Source organism: Colias eurytheme, chromosome 9 (assembly GCF_061535395.1).
Source record: "Colias eurytheme isolate Ceu_HAF_F1 chromosome 9, ilColEury1 Martin Lab GWU primary, whole genome shotgun sequence".
Lineage (NCBI taxonomy): Eukaryota > Metazoa > Arthropoda > Insecta > Lepidoptera > Pieridae > Colias > Colias eurytheme.
The window spans coordinates 1,894,652-1,916,576 of record NC_142988.1 but is presented as its reverse complement, the minus strand read 5'-3'; the positions used below and the strand labels follow the sequence as shown (position 1 = coordinate 1,916,576).

General features: G+C 32.8%; 2 protein-coding genes across 2 annotated transcripts; one reads left to right on the top strand and one right to left on the bottom strand.

Moving 5' to 3' along the window:
- Positions 1–149: 149 nt before the first annotated feature.
- Positions 150–7,457, top strand: LOC149905624 (superoxide dismutase [Cu-Zn]-like). The gene is made up of 4 exons (XM_090105970.1): positions 150–427; positions 4,754–4,813; positions 6,386–6,610; positions 6,935–7,457. Exons 1-4 carry the CDS (start codon positions 251–253, stop codon positions 7,190–7,192), a joined length of 720 nt encoding a protein of 239 aa, XP_089962096.1. The 5' UTR covers positions 150–250; the 3' UTR covers positions 7,193–7,457.
- Positions 7,458–7,959: 502 nt separating this feature from the next.
- Positions 7,960–20,656, bottom strand: LOC149905623 (acyl-CoA-binding protein homolog). The gene is made up of 4 exons (XM_090105971.1): positions 20,430–20,656; positions 20,229–20,264; positions 18,082–18,199; positions 7,960–8,179 (listed from the first exon to the last, which is right to left on the bottom strand). The coding sequence occupies exons 2-4, from the start codon at positions 20,241–20,243 to the stop codon at positions 8,040–8,042; spliced, it is 273 nt and encodes a 90-aa protein (XP_089962097.1). The 5' UTR covers positions 20,244–20,264; positions 20,430–20,656; the 3' UTR covers positions 7,960–8,039.
- Between the last annotated feature and the right edge of the window lie 1,269 nt (positions 20,657–21,925).

The window sequence follows — 21,925 nt, the reverse complement described above, 5'->3', positions numbered from 1 at the left end:
TACCATAACAATGCCGTGTCTAAATGATGTTCACGTCACGCAATTATAGAACCTTGGCAGCTCCCTCACGAAGACCTAATGACAACCATCCAAAATCCTCACGTATTCATTACACGATTAAACGAAAAAAAAACACCATTTACCATCTTTATACCGAAGAGCAAATCATTGGTAGGTGGCCATTTGCAAAGTCGGCACGTCTGAAAAGCTTCTGAATTCAAATTGCGCGGGAATCGTTTTTTTTTAAATAATGAATCTAAGGTTTCATGCGTTCATGTGTCAAATGTTGTGGATATTCACAGTTTTAAATGGCAAGCCTGTGAAAGGTATTCCGGGATATGGAAGAAATTTGATTATTAAAGCTTTGCCTCCGATAGAGGACTACCAGAGCAATGTGTATGAAGTCATAATGGAGCCATATCTCTATGTGAGTTTTTTTATAGTCCTAAATATTTTAATGAAAATTGAAAAAAAGTACATTCATTTTAAAAACATTAGTCATATTCTAGCGTAAACAAATACATTGTGTGCACTGTTGTTATAATTTCTATAATCGTTTTAGGTATGTTACAATTACAAAATGGAGCATAAAATACCTATATTTTTATTGTTTGGACTATTAATACAGTTTATCTGAGGTTTATATAGATATTTTGACGTGAGAATTTTCGTTTGAAAATTAGGTTGATTTTTTGGTTAAGTTGAAATTTCATCCTGCTGTTATTTTTTTTTTTGTTTCAAAAATCGAACCTGGTCTAAAATTATCATATATATTTTTGAAAAAATGGTCTATAATTTCTATATTAATTATAGAAAAACATCATAATGAAATTATAATACTTATTCCCTTATGCTTTTATAAGGCAAATAATTCTCTATCACCTTATTTTCGTCATAAAGTCACATGTAGTTAGTTAAACGTTTTAGTTATAGTTAAGTAAGTAGGATATTTTTTATATATTTTTATCTTTATCAAACGGCAAAGCTAAAAATATAGGTGCCTAATTAAATAGTAACTAATTTTGAAATTTGATATCGGGAAATTTGACGGAATTTTTATTTTTGTAGGTAATAATGTTTTTTTCATCTTTATAATAAGGTAAACGAACTTGCCTAATGGTAAAACGTGGTAATGTCAATCAAAGAGCACATAAATAAAAAACTACATGCCACTTAAGCACTGCCATTTGATGACGGACGTGACACCTACATTTATTATTAGACTGGGGTAGAAGCCTTTGAAAATAATGAAAAGATAAAAAAAATCGCAGTCGGATGAAACCCATTAGAAAAGGAGGGGAATATGATAAAAATGTAAGGAAAAATAAATTACGGTCAATCCGAATTCGGGAAGCGGGAGGGGGGAGCTTTTAAGAGAAAAAAATGGTTTCTCTCGATTTCCGACAAAACTACAAGTCCTATAGAAAAAAGTTCAATGGCAAAGTTGTAGGTAATTAAAAGTTCTACAACTTTTGTATTCACAATTTTTTCACATAACCTCAAAATTTAGGTGAAAAATTCAAAAAACCAAGTTTTTGGTCTTTTATTTTTATCTACTTCAAAATTTATTTTTTTTTCTACGAAATTTCGTGGAAACTTACTTTATTATGTCCCAAATACACTGTAATTTTTTTGTTTGAAAATATTTATTTTTTCGCCTTATTTTGAATTAATACCAAAAAAACAAACTAATTTTCAATCGAAAAGGCACCCGTCAAAATATCAGCTTTTTTCAAAAACTTGGGGTGCCTTTTATTCATTGAAATCTCTACTTTCATATGGTGTAAAAAAAATAAACACCACCATAGTAAATTTTCTCAGGAAATGCATACAAACAGTGTGATAATGAGCTTTTACTAAATCAGGCACACTTCTTGAACTCTATATCTTCTCTTGTATCGGCTTTTCGGTAATATTTCAAAAGAAAAATAATTATCTGTTCTAAGGTTAATATTTTACAGCATATTCAAAAGCAAAATGATGTCGATAAAAACATTTCAGGTAGTTCGAGAAGTGTGCCTGATTTAGTAAAAGCTAATTTTCAGACTGTTTGTATGCATTTCCTGAGAACATTTACTATGGGTGGTGTTTATTTTTTTTACACCATATGAAAGTAGAGATTTCAATGAATAAAAGGCACCCCCAGTTTTTGAAAAAAGCTGATATTTTGACGGGTGACTTTTCGATTGAAAATTAGGTTGTTTTTTTGGTATTAATTCAAAATAAGGCGAAAAAATAAATATTTTCAATCAAATAAATTACAGTGTATTTGGGACATAATAAAGTAAGTTTCCACCAAATTTCGTAGAAAAAAAATAAATTTTGAAGTAGATAGCAATAAAAGACCAAAAACTTGGTTTTTTGAATTATTCACCTAAATTTTTAGGTTATGTGAAAAAATTGTGAATACAAAAGTTGTAGAACTTTTAATTACCTACAACTTTGCCATTGAACTTTTTTCTATAGGACTTGTAGTTTTGTCGGAAATCGAGAGAAACCATTTTTTTCTCTTAAAAGCTCCCCCCTCCCGCTTCCCGAACTCGGATTGACCGTAATTTATTTTTCCTTACATTTTTATCATATTCCCCTCCTTTTCTAATGGGTTTCATCCGACTGCGATTTTTTTTTGTTTCAAAAATTATCTACTCTAGTCTATATAGCATTTTGTATTTGATGCTATTTTGTAGCAAATTTTTGAAGCATGTTTAGTTATCTCTGTACCATTCTCTCTATAGAGAGAATGGTACAGAGATAAAGAACTAGATAAGAAACTAAACTAATAGATGTTTTTTACTTAATTTACAGGGGATTAGTTAATACTCTTCTTTATAAATTCTCTGACTCTAGTTTTCAAATGTGGTCCGATACTATAAAAATATAAATGAACAAACACAAACAATATATGTATAAACTGACGAACGTAGAACTTGTTTATGCAATTATTATTAGTCTGTGGTAGAACCTTCTTGACTCGCCTTGTTTTTGTTTTTTTTTTATTTATTTTTTTGTGAAAACAAATTAATTAAACGTTTTTACAATTAATTAAGAGCATAATATGGGTTTATTTATAAAAGCTATAATTACGTTGCTCAGAAAAAATAGTTTTAATACTTACGCTAAAATTTTAATTTCTTTTTCCATGCGTAGGCTAAAAATGAAATACCTAGGTAACCAGTTGATAACTAGTATAAGCACCGATAAGTACTATAATATTATATTAGCATAACTTTCTTACAATTTCTCGAACCTTCAAATAATAAATACTGTTGGGTAACCTATTAAAAACTCGAATTTCTATTACCCGAATCTTAAAACCCCGAAAACGGTTGTTAGAACTTTTAAAAGACAGATGTAATGAATGACAAATTTTTGAAATTCCTTTTTTAATTTCCCAGATGAATCAATTTCCAGATGCACCAAAACCAGATTTTTAAAAAGTATTTTTTTGTTTCCCGTATTCTCATAATACAGATCTCATTATACCAGATTCTCAGAATACTTTTTTTTGTTTCCCATCGTACCATTTTCCAAATAAACTATTGCCAAATTTTCATAATCTTTTTATTTGGTTCCCATATAATCGTATAACAGATAAACTATTGCCAGATTTTCATAATCTTTTTATTTGATTTCCATACAATCGTGATTATACCTTTACTATCGACTGAAAATAATCATTGTCAGTAAGTAAATTTATTGTTTTACTTGTCCATTACAGACCAGTTTTAGTGTCAAAGTCGACTCAGTAGGTTAGGTTTGAACTACGACCCCCACGCTAGAACTGACTCGCTATTGTTTTACAACGCGGTCACATTAACTTGACGCATCGCTGGAATGCGAAAACCCGCCTGCTTCCCCCCGCATTCCCTTAGCTCGCCCGGCAATCGTCAGTATGGTTAGCAGAGATGTTACCGATACAAAATAACGTCATCAAAGCCATGCTGCATGGCTTCGATGTCGTCATTTTGTCATTTTGCCCATGGCCCATGCGTCAAGTTAATGTGACCGCGATATACTTGCCTATTACAGAAAGGTTTAAGTGGCAAATTCGACTCAGTAGGTTAGGTTAGGTTTGAACTGTGACCCCCCATGCACGAGCCGAGCGAGCGAAGCGAGCGTGCCGCGGCAGCGGCCGGCGAGTGCCAGAACCGACTCGCTATTGTTTTACTTGCCCATTACAGAAAGGTTAAAGTGTTAAAATCTATTCAGAAGGTTAGGTTAGGTTCGTGCTGCGTCTCCCTGGAAGGATTTCGTTTTGCTGGATATCGTTTTGCTGGATATCGTTTATTTGAATTTCAAAAATCTGGACATTGTTTGTCTGGATATCAATTAACTGTATTTCAAAAATTTGTGTTTTATAAATCTGGCTTTCGTGCATATGGATTACGGTCATCTGGATTTTGTGCATTTAGATTTCGTATGTCTGGAACTCATTCGTCTGGATTGTAAAACGTCGAACAAATAAAGAAATGGGCAAATGAAATTCGGAGTTGCGATTATATGGCAAACAAAACTTTAAATTTTAAAATTCCGGGTTATGAAAAAATGTCCAAACGTTTTCTGGATTATGATATTCGGAATATTAAAATTCGAGATTAAGATAGGTAACCATACTGTTGTTATTACTTCGTTTATGACATACAAACGTATATAAGGCAACATAGCTTGTGTAAATACACAGAATACACGATAGATACGTTTTGATAAACATAAAACATAGATAATACAAAAATATAATGGCACCAATTTACAGGGGCTCGGCGAACCGTATCCAATCACCGGAGAACGCAGCGAGAAGCAGATTGACTTGGAAGTGAGTATCATCACTACATAGTATAAAACAAAGTCGCCTTTTCTGTCCCATATCCCCATGTATGCTTAAATCTTTAAAACTAACGATTAAAGATTTAAGCATACATGGGGACATAGGGACTTTGATGCGTTTTTTTTTTAAGTTAGAATGATTCAAGAGGAAGGTTTTAGTATCTATAGGTATAATTTATTAGGTCTAAGACAAAGCAGGCGAAGCCGCGGGTGGTAAGCTAGTTAAACTCTGTGCTTTGGAAAGCATCAATCACAGATCAGTGATAAATACAATAGGGCCATATTTTGAAACATCTTTCAGCTTTCAGCCAACCTAATTTTCTGTAATATGACGATTTAAAAGCGCTTCTAAACGAATTTTATTTGATTAAATAACTGTTTGAGTTTAACAATAGGAACTGAATATTTTCTTAAATTTTCCAAGTCTTTACTCTTGATTAAGGAAGCGTTTACATGTGAGTAATTACACCCAATAATTACCATCAATCCCGTTGAATGCCATCACGAAAAGCACGATGTTTAGCATTTGGACAAATTTGCATACCTACGATACCGTAGTAAAGTTGAGTCACGATTTTTCAATGCTTCGTGATCAGTTGCCGTTTCCTTAATCAATATTTACATGACGTAATAAATAACTAATAATTGTCTTCATTGCAAAAAAATATATTTTCGTATCATTCACATTCACAATTCGTCAATCGTGATGCCTTACGACATTATGTATCTAAAGTGGTGGAAAAACTAAGTGGAAAAGTTTATTTTCATTTTATTAATCCCTTGGCAAAAGCAGTTGTAATATTATTATGTAGGTATCAGTTACCCCAATAGAAAAAAAAATATTCGTTAAATTAATTGAACACACAATATCTAAAAGGCGGGATACAAAATAATTCCATTTCTGACTATAATCACCTATTATTTTAGTAAGACATAAATAGAATTATAGGTTAAACATAGGTTTTTAGTTTTCATCTTATGAAAGATATTAAATAACTACTTATCCATAATCAAGTATTAAAATCTACAATGTCGCGTGTAACGAAGTAGTCAAGGTGGTTTAACTAATTACATGTAAAATGCATATAGATAACAATTATTTTACAATGAATTACTCAGCTTAGACTTTAGATAAGAGTGACTTAATTACTTCAGGAATTTTATTCATAATCTTTGTTTGAATACTGTTATTCAAACAAAGATTATGAATAAAATTTCTCACGTTCTCACGATATTTAGGTATTATTTTAATTCAATAAATATACAGATAGGATGTGCGCTTGTTGTTTTATTTATCAATACATTAGTATTGTCGTATTTTCCTGTACAATTCTTAAGGAGTTAAAAAAATAGTATTATCTTCGTATATTATCGTATTTCTTGAAACGTAAATCTGTTTCTAATAATGTTTTTTGAAGTGAAACTTCTTTAGGAGCGTTGAGTGTAAAATTTCAAGGTCGCGTCATGGCAACCGTCACGTCATGGAGTAAGGAAGTTTCACTTCTAACACGTGTGCTTGGCACACGCGCTCTTTTTTTGTTTACAAGTATTCTTTCCACAGGGCTACAGAACGCACGGTCTTCAAGCAGTCGCCTACCTCAAAGCAGACGAAGGCTCTAGTGTAGAGGGCACACTCATATTCACGCAGGTGCTGCCCAACGGCCCTGTGACCATAGAGGGGAATGTCACGGGCCTGTCTCCGGGCCTACATGGTCTGCATGTGCACCAGGCTGGATCTATTAAGGACAATTGTCAGGATATTGGACCGCATTTTATTGCGTATTATGTGAGTCTACTTGACGTATTGAATGAATTCTTAAACTGTTCTTTGAAAAAAAACAATTGCTGGTTTTGCAGGCTGTCATATTATTATGGTAAACATTTGGAATATTTATTTTGTTAACATTTACTGGCTAATAGCACAGACTAATAGGAAAATACTCTACGTCATTTTTTTTGTATTGAATAAGTGATACCACAGAACTATAGTGATACTTATAAGCAGGATTTGAATGTCTCCACAAATAGCGATGTAGCAGAACATAATGCTATTTTAGGATACATTTTAAAAACTCAACCCTACAATATTATGTAACCTGCTTTCTTACAGGGTCGCCACGGCGGTCCCCGCGACCAGATCCGCCACGTCGGCGACTTAGGCAACATAAAAGCTGAAGAGAACACCCTTCTGAACGTCAAAATTGTCGACCATTTGGTATCTCTCGCTGGCCCCAGGTCTATAGTCGGCAGGGCGATCGCTGTAACCAGCAGTGAAGACGACTATGGTAGAGCTGGTACTGAAGATAGCGCGGTTAATGGTACCTCAGGACCAGCTGTCGCGTGTGGGGTTATTGGCTACTTGTATTAAATTAAATGTTGATATTAACGAAAATTTAAGCTACATAAACTTAAAGCATGTATATTAAAATTGCGTGTATCTAGTAAAAGTGCGCGTTTTATGGAAATGTCTTGCTTGTTCCAACTATTTTTGTATAGAGTTTATAACGCCTTTATGTTTTTACATAGACAATATAAATTATTTGACTTACATTTTTACTACTCATAAAAGCGACGTAACAAAGGTCTTTATGTTATAAATCTTCAGAACATTTTTTAATAAACAATAGTTTGAAGCAGTTGTTTCCTTTATCCAAGAACATAAAAATAGATTTAAATAAAACAAATCAAATAATATATCTCCATATATTTCAAGCTGTATAAAAAACAAAAAAACAAAGTATATGTAAGAAAAACAGCAACAGTATATAAATGCTCTTAAATGTATGAAAAAATAACCATCACTGGTTGCCAAAAAGACTATACAACGGGAAGCTCTTGTAAATACAAAGTTACATTATCTGTGCGTTGATAAAAATATGAAAAAAAAAACTGTATAAAAGAACACTTATTCATAACAGTCACCACTCAATAACTTAAACTAACGACGTAATTATGTAAATAGCATTTAATAAATAGTTATTGCTCTTACAACACGCAATCGTGTTACTTCCATTTATTATTGACTTAAAAAAGCGCGGCAAACAAACCAGTACAATGGCGGACTTGCCGCCATGTTTGACAAGTGACAACATAGATTTGCCGCCATAATGAGTGCCATGTTTGACAAGTGATACGAAAACTTGAGTTTAACGTATTTTTAAACTTTAAAGTATTTTAAAAAGTTCGATTGCATGTTATAAAGGAACGTGTAGAGTTTATTGTAGGCCGAGAGAGTCAATGAGGGTCTGTGCCTTAGCGATGTAGGCCTTCTGTGCGTCCTCCTTCGACATGCCTTTCTTGCCGCTCCAGGCCTGGAACTTGGCCTTACCCTTCAGGTCCAACAGACCGGGCTTATCTGTAACAAATTAAAACGAAACGTTACTTAAATGTGCTATATAATTAGGTAAAGTGAAGTCCCTTGAGCTGTTCGTTGAGTAAAAGGTAGATGGACTAAAAACCAATGTTTTACTGATTCATTTTTAAGATGAAATAGGTGATCGAACTTTTGTGCAATCTATTTTAACACAATAATAAGGGAGTTAGGATTAGAAATACTTCTACTAGAAGGAATTAACCTTAATTGGTTAAGCTGTAATCCAGAGTTCTGTATAGGCACGATTTTCTAAGATAAATGACGTATAATATCTACGAGTACCTAATAAACGTCCATTATTTAACTGGTAACCTTCGATTGCGACCAGGACATTGCACCTGAGTCACTGCTAGATACGTTTAAATTAAACAACAGATCAATTATGCATGTGCGATTCATACTGTCTAATAACTAATTAAATGTTAATAATATTTAAATGATCTTGACTATTCCAGACGGAGAAAGGTCCATAGTTCGACGACATAATTTAACAGTGAAAAATGTTATAAAAGCGAAAATGTTTGTTTATTAATTATTTGTCTTTCTTTGACATAAGGAATGATTTAGGAAAAGATTTTTTTGGCTGAAGATAGGTAGTTAGTTTTTTACCACGGTAAAACATCTCATTCTCAGGGGAATTCTTTTTGACTACGGGGTCATAAAATTATATTCGTCTAATAAGATTTATTATAAAATTACTAAATATTATGGAATAAAATAACAAAAAAATCTCGTTAAAAGCTTTTAACTCTTTAATAATCAATAAATTCAAACAACGATTAATTACACGTATTTTTTTAATAACCTCTAATAAATTTAAGCTCATTTGTCATTTCATTGTATATTGAAGATATTTAGCGCTTTTATTTTGATAATAAAATCAGAATTTTCGTAAAACTTTTTATCGTGCGTCACAAGAGGAAAATATACTACCAATTATAGAAAGAGGGATACTATTCGCAAAGAAAAAGAAAAAGAAGTATATCTTATATATAAAATTCTCGTGTCACAATGTTAGTCTGCATACTCCTCCGAAACGGGTGGACCGATTCTCATGAAATTTTCTGTGCATATCGGGTAAGTCTGAGAATCGGCCAACATCTATTTTTCATATGTACCACGGGCGAAGCCGGGGCGGACCGCTAGTCTTATATATAAAATTCTCGTGTCACAATGTTAGTCTGCATACTCCTCCGAAACGGGTGGACCGATTCTCATGAAATTTTCTGTGCATATCGGGTAAGTCTGAGAATCGGCCAACATCTATATTTCATATGTACCACGGGCGAAGCCGGGGCGGACCGCTAGTATTCTATAAAATTCCTCTTTTGTTGGATTCATTAAGTACCATCTATATTAGTGTTCAAACCTGTATGAATGGTCTCTAGTCTTGAGTAATAAAAACTTTTATCATAAAACAAAGAACAATACAATAGCTTTGACCTCAACCCTATGCCAACATTCATGTAATGGCTAATAATATTTTTAATATTTCTTATCTCTATAATCAAACGCAACGAATTTTTTCTTTACACTTTCCTTTCATCAAAATGTGAATGTAAACACACACACACACACACCTAAAAAGGTTTAAAAAAATAAACGTAAAAATGCATTGTGAGTTTACGCTGCATATCTAATGTTGACTAATAAAAAAATGATGTCATTCGAAACGTAATGAATCATCTACTTTTCTCGAGAAAAAATATCGTTGAATAGATTGCAATCAGCACGAACAACTAGAGAAAAAGAAACAAGTTTTTATATAGTAAATTTGTAAGTATACAGCTACTCATGTTACTCTAACGACGTGGGAAACATATTTTAATTAGTTAATGTTAATATTAAATGAATTAAGTTTTCCTTGTCCCATGAAAATGTAACCCCTCCTGTTTAAATATCTGCTAACTTTAGTCTGGCCATACTTATAAGAAAAAAATGCTACAAAAGGTTACGTCGAAAAAAAAATTTTTTTTTTCAGTTTTTCCTAATTTTCTTATCAAGATATAATTTTTATTGTAATTATTGATAATATTATAAATTCATAAGCATCTACAGGTGTTTATTAATAAAACTCTATTAATTTTGATTCTGACCCTTGAATTTCCAATCCTTCTTAGATAACGTGATGGGCTTATCAGGCATTTGTTTCTTCTTTTTTTTATTTAAATATAATTAATAAATTATCATACTTAGCTAAAACCGTATCAACGGATACGATATAGACTGATATTAAAACCGAATTATTAGATAAACAGGTAAATAACAATAACATGAAGATAAAATAGGTACCTTTTCTACGCACGATTTTGATAAATTTTATAGCAAAAAATTAATAAACGAAGGAGCTGGTTTAATAAAAACTTAATTGCGCGGAAAAATAGTAGATTATGTTCTAGTTTAGTTAAAGTACCTACTTAGGGAAAAAACTATACCTACGTCTTATAACAAAGTAGGAGATGGTGCAAAAATACCTTGATTTTGAATTCACGCAATTGAAGGTAAAAAGGTTCGCCTTCCAGTTCATGGAAATTAATAGAAACAAGAAAAATCTTGTTTAGGTAGTTACATAAAATCATTATAAAAAGAATAGGCTCATATTTTTGTACGAAAATGTTGTGTATGTATAAGTATTTATTAAAAAATCTTATTAAATTGATATGTTAAGTATATTTTTAAACTTATCGATCTCATTATTTTAATTAATTCTTGATTTTAAATAATAAGTAGTATTTCTTGAAAACGATTAGGTACCTACTACTATAGTAGAGCCATTTTAATAGGCAACATTTGACAGTTCAACAAAATTCAACAACGTAACCTAGTAACGACAACATAGAATAACATGATATTTCTTTTTGTTAGATCTGCGCATTTGCTTAACTTTTTTCAATAACGATTACATATTTATAATAATAATGACCGATACAAGTAATTTTAAGATTTCATTTTACTGATGAACCATTCTAAACATAATAAACAATTTCTGAATTGAAGAACTGACGTCGCTACAATTTTGTGTCAATAAACCTTTTTTCTTTTTAAATACCAGAGATGTTACTCTAAAAATCGAGATCTGACATCTAGAATCGAATGCATTGATTACTTGTGAACAAAAATCATCATAAATTAATAAATTCGATTTACAAATGTTTCAAATCCGTATCGATTAATTCACTTTAATCGATGTTTTTAAGCAGGTTACCTCTCTTCGAAGATAAAATTGATAGACGTCAAATGTTGCCTATTAAATTGGCTCGACTATACTTCATGTATTTTCTGGTCTGAAACAAACGTTGGTAAAAGGTGTTTAGTGGTGAATAGCCTAACAGACCCAGTTATAATGACGAATCTATACTTTATTAAATTTACACAAATTATAGCCTAACGCACATGTCAAAAAAACATTATATAACTATACGACCTAAGTAACAAAAAAAAACGAAAAAAAAAACAATAAAAAAAAAATGTATGCGTGTACTAGAGTACACACGTAAGAAGTGAAACTTCTTTATGACCTTAAAAATGTCACGAGTATGGCGTAACGCAAAAATGTCACGCGTACGGCGTAACGCAAAAATGTCACGCGTACGGCGTAACGCAAAAATGTTACACTAAATTTTTGTCCAACCCCGATAAAGAAGTTTCACTTCAATTATGTGCATCGTGACAATCGAAAGTATTATATATTCGACATTGTATGAGGTAGATAATAAACACCACGTAAGGTATTTTTTTAATTAAACTACTGATTACGTAAAAAATAACACATTAATCCATAATTTTGCTCTTTAGTTTTCACGTAATATTATAATTTTGTATTTTATACACGTGTCCACAAAAAGGCCAATATTATTTAAATTTATATCAATGGTGAAGGCTTTACCTTACGATAATCATTAATTCTAATATGTACAAGATTTTTATCCAATGTGGAGCAAATAAGTATATTTTGTCGGATCACATTCAAAATTTAAACCAGTTTGATAATCACGCATAAACCAAAATATTATTTTTTTACTAATAATAATAGTTTAAAAAAACTAAAAAACACGCTTTTAGGTCGGTTTTCTATAAAAAGCGTGTTTTTTATTTTTTTTTTTAACTATTATTTATTTTATCAAATTAGTGTATTGTCATCGGTCCTCAATAAATCTACAAAGTTTGAACGAAATCTGGCCGTTTAAAGTGGGTCAAAATCGCGCCCAAAGAAGTCGGTTACAAACATACAGGTGAAGCTAATATAAAGCGTGTAAAAAGAGACGCAATTGTATTTATTATAGTACCTATATGATACACAGAACGATTATGTTTATAAGTGAAACTTCTTTATGCGCGTTGAGAGTAAAATTTCAAGGTCGCGTCATGGCAAAACCGTCACGTCGTACGATTTTGGTATTCTTGTAACTTTCCAACGAAGTTTCACTTCTGACGTATGTGCTCGGCACACACGTTTTTTTTTAATATTCACCATATAATGTCGAATCACTGAATATACAGAATTCAGTGTAGGTAGATTTAATTGAGATTAAATAAGGATTAAACTCATAAATTTTTTCCAGTATAGAATAGCATAACACCATTACGTATAAAAATTTTTTTGCTGCAATTCGAATCGAATTTTTAGCACTGGTTTTTGTTAAGATTCATGTAACAGAAGTAGGTAAATAATAATGTTCAGTTTTCAATTATTTACATTAAAATGATTTTTTATCATATCAATAATTATAAAAACAAACATAGGTAAATGTTAATCTTAGGTTAATATAAAATTTTCTGCATTTACAAAATATGATTGCAGATAATACTTTTGAAGTTATACTTTTTTTGGCGCGATGGAGAAAAATGATGAGAGTGAATTTTTACGATGCGCGCGCACACCGACACCTAAATTTAACAGCATGAAGTTAGTTCTAGGTGGTATGTAACTATGTTCAAGTTGTATATTCTAGTATTTTTTTTCCATACGCGGTACGCCAAAGAAGTATAACTTCTAAAACGCGTGTACATAAGTACACACACTCTTTTTTATTGTTTAGGTAGGTAAGTATTTAATTCATTTTGTTTTAGACCTATTACTCAATAATTAATAAGAACCATAGTAATCTGTAGTTATCTAAGCCATTTATTTATACGTAATTAGTTGTGCCCCGCGGTTTTACCCGCATTGCTCCGCTCCTGTTGGTCTTAGCGTGATGATATTAATACAAAACCGTTTATGGCGACATCGTTTAGAACAACATACCGGTTAAATTGACCAAAATCAAAGGTCCTGGCTGAATATTATATGACCGCCTTATCAAAAACACTGGTTTTTACGACATTGTTTACTACGACATACCGTATTAAGCGACCACATTTGGTTAATGTTTTCGGAGAATTATATCTGTAGAACGACCGGCTTGTAAACAATTTGAATAGGTAATTGTATCCACATCTGGCACAGTATAATAGTCAATGGGTATTATCGTAAAAGTAAACAAAGGTTAGGGCGAGGCCACAACACTGCGTTGCGGCGTCGCGTCGTAAAAATGTACGACGCGGTGCGCTTATAATTCACTAGCGACCCGCCCCGGCTTCGCACGGGTGCAATGCTGATACTAAATACACTACAGAAAAATAATTGTGAACGTTGTATAGGTATAAAAATATAGCGGCCCGCTCCGGCCGCGGCATCGCACGGGTATAAAATACCTACATAGCCGGGCGGCCGCAAACGCTACGTCCCGCAATTTTTAAATCTGTAATATCTTCGAAAATATTCACTTAAATCATACGGTGTAAAGAGCCATATGGATCTATATTAAATGAACAATGTATCCATGGTATTTAATTGGTTAAGGATTAATGCTGTATTGGTTAAAATCGCTTCGAAAATTAGCCATTAGTTGTCGTAAAAAGTAAATGACAAAAAAAAGTTATTGTGGGTTATCCATAAGAGATAGACATATACCATCGCGGACTTTTCTGTAGACCTTTTCAATGTGTATAATACTTAGTACATTATTTTGATAAAACTCGTAGGGTTCAGCCTGCGTTTGCAATGTAAGCGGAATAAATGTAATTTTTTACGACATCACATTAGAAACCTCAAAAATAACTGTACTTCTCCACTACTTAATGGATCTTATTATACATATAAACCTTCCTCTTGAATCACTCTATCTATTAAAAAAAACCGCATCAAAATCCATTGCGTAGTTTCAAAGATTTAAGCGTACAAAGGGACATAGGGACATAGGGACATAGGGACAGGGAAAGCGACTTTGTTTTATACTATGTAGTGATGTGAATATAACTACATTTTGCACGCCTCATAAGCGAAGCGTTGAGGTGGGTACTACTGTCACTTCGCGCAAAACATTTTTTTTTTCAAACTTAAAATGTCTTTATGTATCATACATTTTAAAAGTCTGCGGCGTCGTAGATTTTTACGACGCGACGCCGCAACGCAGTGTTGTGGCCTCGCCCTTAGGGTCCTTTGTAATTCTTAGAAACAAAGCACATGCATGCCGTAGCCTCAAGGCCCGCTTCGTCATATCTCTTAAGTCAGTTTGTTACTTGTCCTTACACAAGGCGCACCTAAACATATTGTTGAGTTAACTGTGAAAATTGTAACATGTCGCAAAAAAGAAAACAATTCAATATCGAAGAAAAATCGCGTATTATTTCAAAGCTAGAGAAAGGAATTCCAAACAAAGACCTGGCAAAAGAATATGGTGTATCACACTCGACAATTTCAACCATTTGGAAAGAAAGGGAGAAAATTCAAATCCTTTACGACAAGAATTTTTTGAAAATGAAACGAGCCAGAACAACGCGGCATACGAAGATTGAAGAAGCTTTGTTAAAGTGGTTTAAATATCAAAGGACAAATAATGAGCCAATAAATGGACCAATTCTTCAAGAAAAAGCAAACGATTTTGCTCAACGTTTTGGTGAAGATTTTGTTTGCTCGTCTAGTTGGATTCAACGTTTCCGGGCTCGACATGGCATTGTCGGCGGGAAAATGAGAGGTAAAGCTGCCAGTGTAGATAAAGATGCTGTAGACGAATGGATTAAGCAAAAGTGGTCTACATTGTGCGAAGGCTACAGTCCAGAAGACATTTATAACGCAGACGAAACCGGACTTTTTTACAATATGACACCAGACAAGACTTTAAAATTCAAAGGAGAGAATTGTTCGGGAGGAAAAATGTCCAAGGCGAGACTAACGATCATGGTTGCAGCAAATATGACAGGATCCTGTAAAAGGAAGCTTTTAGTTATTGGGAAATCTAAGAAACCAAGTTGCTTTAAAAACATACGCTCACTGCCGGTAACGTATGAACACAATGTGAAGTCATGGATGACATCGGAAATATTTGAAAGATGGTTACGAAACTGGGACGCTGAATTAAAAGCAAACAATAAGAAAGTTCTTCTTTTAGTTGATAATTGCCCTGCTCATCCGGCTGTTACTAATCTGAAGTGCATTAAACTCGTGTTCTTACCACCAAATGTAACATCTGTACTGCAACCTATGGACCAAGGTGTAATAAGTTGTTTAAAATCTCATTATAGAAGATTGCAAGTGTTAAAGTTAATACAAAGCATTGACAGTAATAATCAGAACAGCTTTACGGTTCTTGATGCCATCTTGATGATATCAGAAGCATGGGAAAAAGTTTCACAAAAAACTATAGCTAACTGCTTTGGGCATGCAGGTTTTGACCTTACAAGTCTTATAACAAGAACCTCAGATGATGTGATTGACGATGATGAAGAGGACAATATTTCTTTGGCTCAATTAGCCCAAAATTTACGACCTGCTTTATCTACTACTGAAACAGACGAGTTTATTTATTTAGATCAGTCTATTGCAATTTGTGCACCAGCTACGGAGGATGATATTGTACGTGAAGTTCAAGAGGAAAATGAAAATGAACAGGAAGACTCGGAAGAACAATTTACAGTGCCAACTTTGATTGACGGTCTCAATGCTGTTAGTGTATTAAGAAAGATTGTTCTTTTTAATGAAGCGTTCCATATGCAGGAAAATTGTGACGATACGCTGATTAAAATCCAACGTGAATTACAAAATGTGTATGCACGACAGAAGTGTTTCAAACAAACTAAAATTACAGATTTTATGCATACAGAAATGATGGAAAAATGATACTGTTCTTTTATATTATACGTTTGTATTGAAGTAAACAAAATGCGGTTTAATTTCCCACATGAATATACATATTATTATCTTTCCTATTAATACCTGTCACCGGTTGTTACAACTATCGGTTTTTACGACTCAATATGAGTAGTCCCTTCGATGTCGTTATAACAGATTTTGACTATAATAGGCTATCTAACACCGAAATAATTATTCAAGTCAGACCAGTAGTTCCGAGATTAGAGCGATCAAACAAACAAGCAAACTCTTCGTCTTTAAAATATTATAATAGTATAGATGCTTACTAGAAAAATAAAGGATAACTACAATTATTTGTAAGCAAAACGATATTATATTTACGTAATTTAAAATGTTACCTTGATGTTTTTCCATAAAAAACATAGAACGTGGTTGCGTAAGAGAAACATAAAAAAATATTTTAAATAGGATTTCTTCATTACTAATTCTCACGGTAAGAATTAATGTTGTAATATGTAGTATATTGTGTGCCTTTAGCCAACTTTATCAAATAAAAATAATATTCCTTATTCACAAATGCTTCTTAAAAGATAGGGCATATAAGTTTTAAGTAGCCGTAAATAAAATCACGAAGCATTTTTTTTCTTTTTACATCATGACAAATCAGCATTTTTACATAAGAAACCCACATTTCTAAAAATCTAACGTGAGATTGGGGAATGGGGGAGGGGGTTAAATAACATCTCACCAGGGGCAGGGGGAGCGCAAAAAATTAGCAAAAACACATCACGTAATTTATGGACGCCCCCTAAAAAAAAATGTTGTGTGGTTTTATGAAACCACGGTAAAAGTGAAACTGTTCGAACGGTTCCGAACACAGCTTTGTGTAGCGCATGTCGCGTGACGGTCGCGATACACGCGACATGCGCTACACAGACCAAAAAGTTTGAGACGATGTAATAAAAGTTTCACTTTAACTAGTTTTCTTTAATAATTTATTTTAATCAAATTTTACACTATCACAGAATGTACGTTTCATCAAAATCATTCTATTATATTATTTTTCTAAATATTTCAATGACAGTTACGTTTTGCGTTATTTCCTTGCCACACAAGGACAATATAACTGTATAGCCGATTTACGTAACGGTAAACCACTAAATAAAACTCGAATATCCTTAACAGCTTGTAAACAGGAAAGAAAGTCGCATTGCGTAAATGGACACACGTAATTGTAAAAATAAACTGTTAATAATCATTAACAGTTTCCATAAGGATACTAAAAAATATTCCGACTTCATGAAAAATTAAAAATTTAATTGTTATTGCTTCATACCTTTTTTATACAAGTACATGAAAGAAAAATATATTCTAATTGGGTTATTGTTTTTCAACGTTGACCGACGTCTAGAATAAACATAAAACTAGAGATTAAATTTTGCCATAGATCCTAAAACAAAATTGTTCGTGTGTGATAATATTCACAATGCGTTTAGTGCTAATTTTAAATAAGAGGTTCTCATGATTTTTCTTATATCTTTAAGTCTACCAAAGAACTTGCCTTTAGAGTGACAAAACCAAATATTCAACCTTGCAGGGTTCATGGACACATTGTATCGAGAAATTATTTTTTTAATTAACTCAAAAAAGAAAAAAATCACCAACATAAGCATTTTGTCATCTACATCCATCAATTTCAGGTTTAAAATTCATTTATAATGAGAAGACTATTTTTGAAGAAATGTCTACCAACCTGCTGGGTTAGCATCGCCGACTGTGCCCTGTTTGAACAGAGCGTAGATCTCGAGGAGATCAGCATCGCTGGGGCGGGACTTCAGCTTCTTGATGTTCTCAGCGGCTGTGTCGAATTGCTGTGAAAACATTACAGTTCATTACTTCACTTGCACCATCATTCCGACAACATTTGATCAAAACTAGAACAATCCCATAGTAGATATCCATTTGCGGTCTTACTAATAAAATGTAACTAGTATTAGTTATTGCAATAACCTGTCTTGTTTTTATGATTGACGTTTCATGTGATCAAGAGCAGGATAAAGCTATGGTAGAAAATGGTAGAAATTTATCCATTGTTTAACTTTTTATTAGTAAGGTAGAGTTTAAGTTTAACTAATTAAAACATATTTATTGATTGCTTTGCTTTACAGACAAGTTGATAGGCCTTCTCTGTCATGTCAGACCGAGGCGTTCTATGCCTATAGGGAATCAAATTCGGGACCCTAATGTTCAACGCTCATTCCTTAACCATTGTAACCATGACACAGATATTTCATCAATAACACACTGTCATAAATATGTCAAAAGTTCTTCAGCTCAATTAAGGATAAATTCCTAGTACATAATATACATATATGTACATATATTATTATACATATATGTAATACTAGCTGCTCCGCGCGGATTCACCCCCGTGGCTCCTCTCCTGTTGATCTTAGCGTGATGATATATAGCCTATAGCCTTCCTCGATGAATGATCTATCTAACACTGAAAGAATCTTTAAAATCGGACCAGTAGTTCCCGATATTAGAATATTAGATTAATATATACTAATATTATATTATCTACTAGCGGTCCGCCCCGGCTTCGCCAGTGGTATATAATTACGTTTTCTCTACATAAGAACCATCCTCGTACTTCAAGGAATATAGTTAATAAAAAAAGAATTATCGAAATCGGTTCAGCCGTTCTCGAGTTATGCGCTTACCAACAAATTTTGCGATTCATTTTTATATATAAGAACTAGCTTCCGCTCGCGACTCCGTCCGCGCGGAAAAATTAAGAAAAATTAAGATTTATTTTTTTTCTACGTATTTTTCCGGGATAAAAAGTATCCTATTTTATGCCCAGGATAATAAGGTATAATTATACCAAGTTTCATCGAAATCGAACCGTTAGTTTTTACGTGATGCCTTCACATACAGACAGACAGACAGATAGACAGACAGACAGACAGACAGACAAAAAATTTTTTAATCACATATTTGGGTTTGGTATCGATCCAGTAACACCCCCTGCTATTTATTTTTTCAATATTTTCAATGTACAGAATTGACCCTTCTACAGATTTATTATATGTATAGATATAATATTAGTATAGATTTAACTTAGTAGTTAAATACTTAGACTGAACAGGCAGTTAGTAAATATACAAATGTCCTTGTACTTTATACACATTAAAATGAATTGTAACCACTATAACTGAGTTATTTGCATAATAAACCATTATAAGTACCATTACATTGGAGAAATAACTTTTAAACCCTATTTGACCTCTAAAAACTAGTTTTTCTTCCTGGGCTTTGAACCTACTTTGTAATTTTGTATCCAAAAAACAAAAATACATATTATTAAATACAGCTTTATATTCCGGCCTTTTCCAGTCTATGTAAATTAATATTTAATAGATTTTAAAATATGATTCACGGTAAAGTAACAATATTAACCCATTGACCACCGAGCGGCCCGATCGGGCCGAGACACAATAGATTTTCTATTGTGTCTGTGATCCGAGGACTGACGGATTAATAAACATTTCTGTATTGGTTTAACTGTGTTTTTCTAATTTTTTTAATAAAAATTTGTTGTCACTAAATACATTTAAAGTTTAAAGTCATAATAAACATAACAAATTAAATTTACAATGATTCTTTAGACATTAAAAATAAATAAAAACAACAATATTAAAAGTGATACAGTTAACATAGCAACAGCATAATTATAACGGACATTCAACTTTCTAAAGAAATACACTAAGTATAATGATTTCACAAACCTAAATGGAAACATTACACATAAATTATCATAAATATTACGCGTACTCTATGACCTCTAAATAACTTATAAGACCTTAATAAAATTATAAATAAATAAATACATACCTCTTGGAGGGACATGGTGATTTGCGGGCTATTGACCTAAAAAAAAGTAAAAATATTTAGTCTGTAACTAGCGACTATCTAAATAAAACTACGTGACCGGCTTTAATCACTATTAGCATAGCATAGCTAGATATCAATACGAAGTGGATACGATTAGATTATACACCTACTTAAAAATATATAGGTATAACTCTAACTCACTTAGTTAGACTTGAAGGAACGAAGAGCGACGTCTGCTCACTTTGAATTATTGTTCAGAACTAAATATATTCTGATTATCAGGTAATTGTGAAACTGTTGTTCGGAACTGCAAGGAAGCAGATACGTGTTTTAATTTAATACGTCAGACCGTAGTAACACTTATATTAGTCCGATTAGCTGGACTTATTGATTAATAATAATCCACGGAAGGGCGCGCGAATTATGTAAAAGCACTAAGACGAGAAATTAATAATATAACTTAATTTTGAGCCTACAATACAAAATCGCAAGTTCTACAAAAAGTTGCAATTTTGACATTGAACTTTCTATAACATGTCACTTTTCACACATGACATTGTCAACAAAAGTCGCGTTCGAGTAATGTGTTTCTCATTTTTGTTTTGAGCACACAATTTGAACACAATCTTATTTTCTTTTCCTTACCCTAATGATATGGTTTTATCAAGATGATGCTTTGAGCATATTTCGTAATTAAGGAAGGAAACCAACAAATGCGTCAATTTACATTCAGGTTTTAATAGGTGGTTATGGGCAATTGCCCGATGTGATGAAGGCTTCATTGTATTGAAATTAATACAAGCAGTAAGAAGTAATTAGTAATTTGTCATCTATCCATAATCCATCAAGGACAAGGAAGAGGCGATTTGAGAGAAAATAATTTCAGCATTGTTTACCTATCAAGAAAAGTTTATACTCAAAGCAGAGAAAGATATATTTAAAATCACTACTGCTGACTAAGCAAATAAAACCGGCCAAGTGCGAGTCGGGCTCGCGCACAAAGGGTTCCGTAGCAGCAAATATAATAAATTACAGTTAAATCAACCTATCTCAAAAACTATAAGAGATACTTTGATCAAACCAAAAATCGTTGAAAGAGTTAATTAGCATGCATCACCTCTATTTTTTTTAGAATTTTATACCCCGTAGTTATAAAAATAGAGGGGGGGGGACATACTTTTTACGACTTTGAGAGCTGATATCTCAAAAACCGTTCACTTTAAGAAAAATGTTTTTTAGAAAACTTTATATCATTTTAAAAGACCTTTCCATTGATACCCCACACGGGTATGTACATCGAAAAAAAAAATTTCATCCCTCAGTTACATGTATGGGGGGCCCCACCCCCAATTCTTTTTTTTACTATTTAGTGTCATATTTTTGTAGCGGTTCATACAACACATATTCCCATCAAATTTCATCACTGTAGTACTTATAGTTTCCGAGTAAATCGGCTGTGACAGACGGACAGACGGACAGACGGACAGACGGACATGACGAAACTATAAGGGTTCCGTTTTTGCCATTTTGGCTACGGAACCCTAAAAAGGTGCACTTGTTGGAGCATCAACTTATATTAAGTCAAATTAAGATCAAGCATATTCTTTTGTAATTTCTGTCCATTTTCTGTCAGTATAATTTACCTATTTCTTTATTCGAGCAATCTCGTATATTTCATAACTAGCTTTCCGCCCGCG

Bases quoted from the DNA above. Each gene is read 5' to 3' on its own strand.
- LOC149905624 (XM_090105970.1), top strand. From the start codon at position 251: ATGAATCTAAGGTTTCATGCGTTCATGTGTCAAATGTTGTGGATATTC. The intron at 428-4,753 runs GTGAGTTTTTTT...ACCAATTTACAG, and splicing joins TAATGGAGCCATATCTCTAT to GGGCTCGGCGAACCGTATCC. The intron at 4,814-6,385 runs GTGAGTATCATC...TTCTTTCCACAG, and splicing joins AGAAGCAGATTGACTTGGAA to GGCTACAGAACGCACGGTCT.
- LOC149905623 (XM_090105971.1), bottom strand. The intron at 8,180-18,081 runs GTTGGTAGACAT...AATTTGTTACAG, and splicing joins CGGCGATGCTAACCCAGCAG to ATAAGCCCGGTCTGTTGGAC.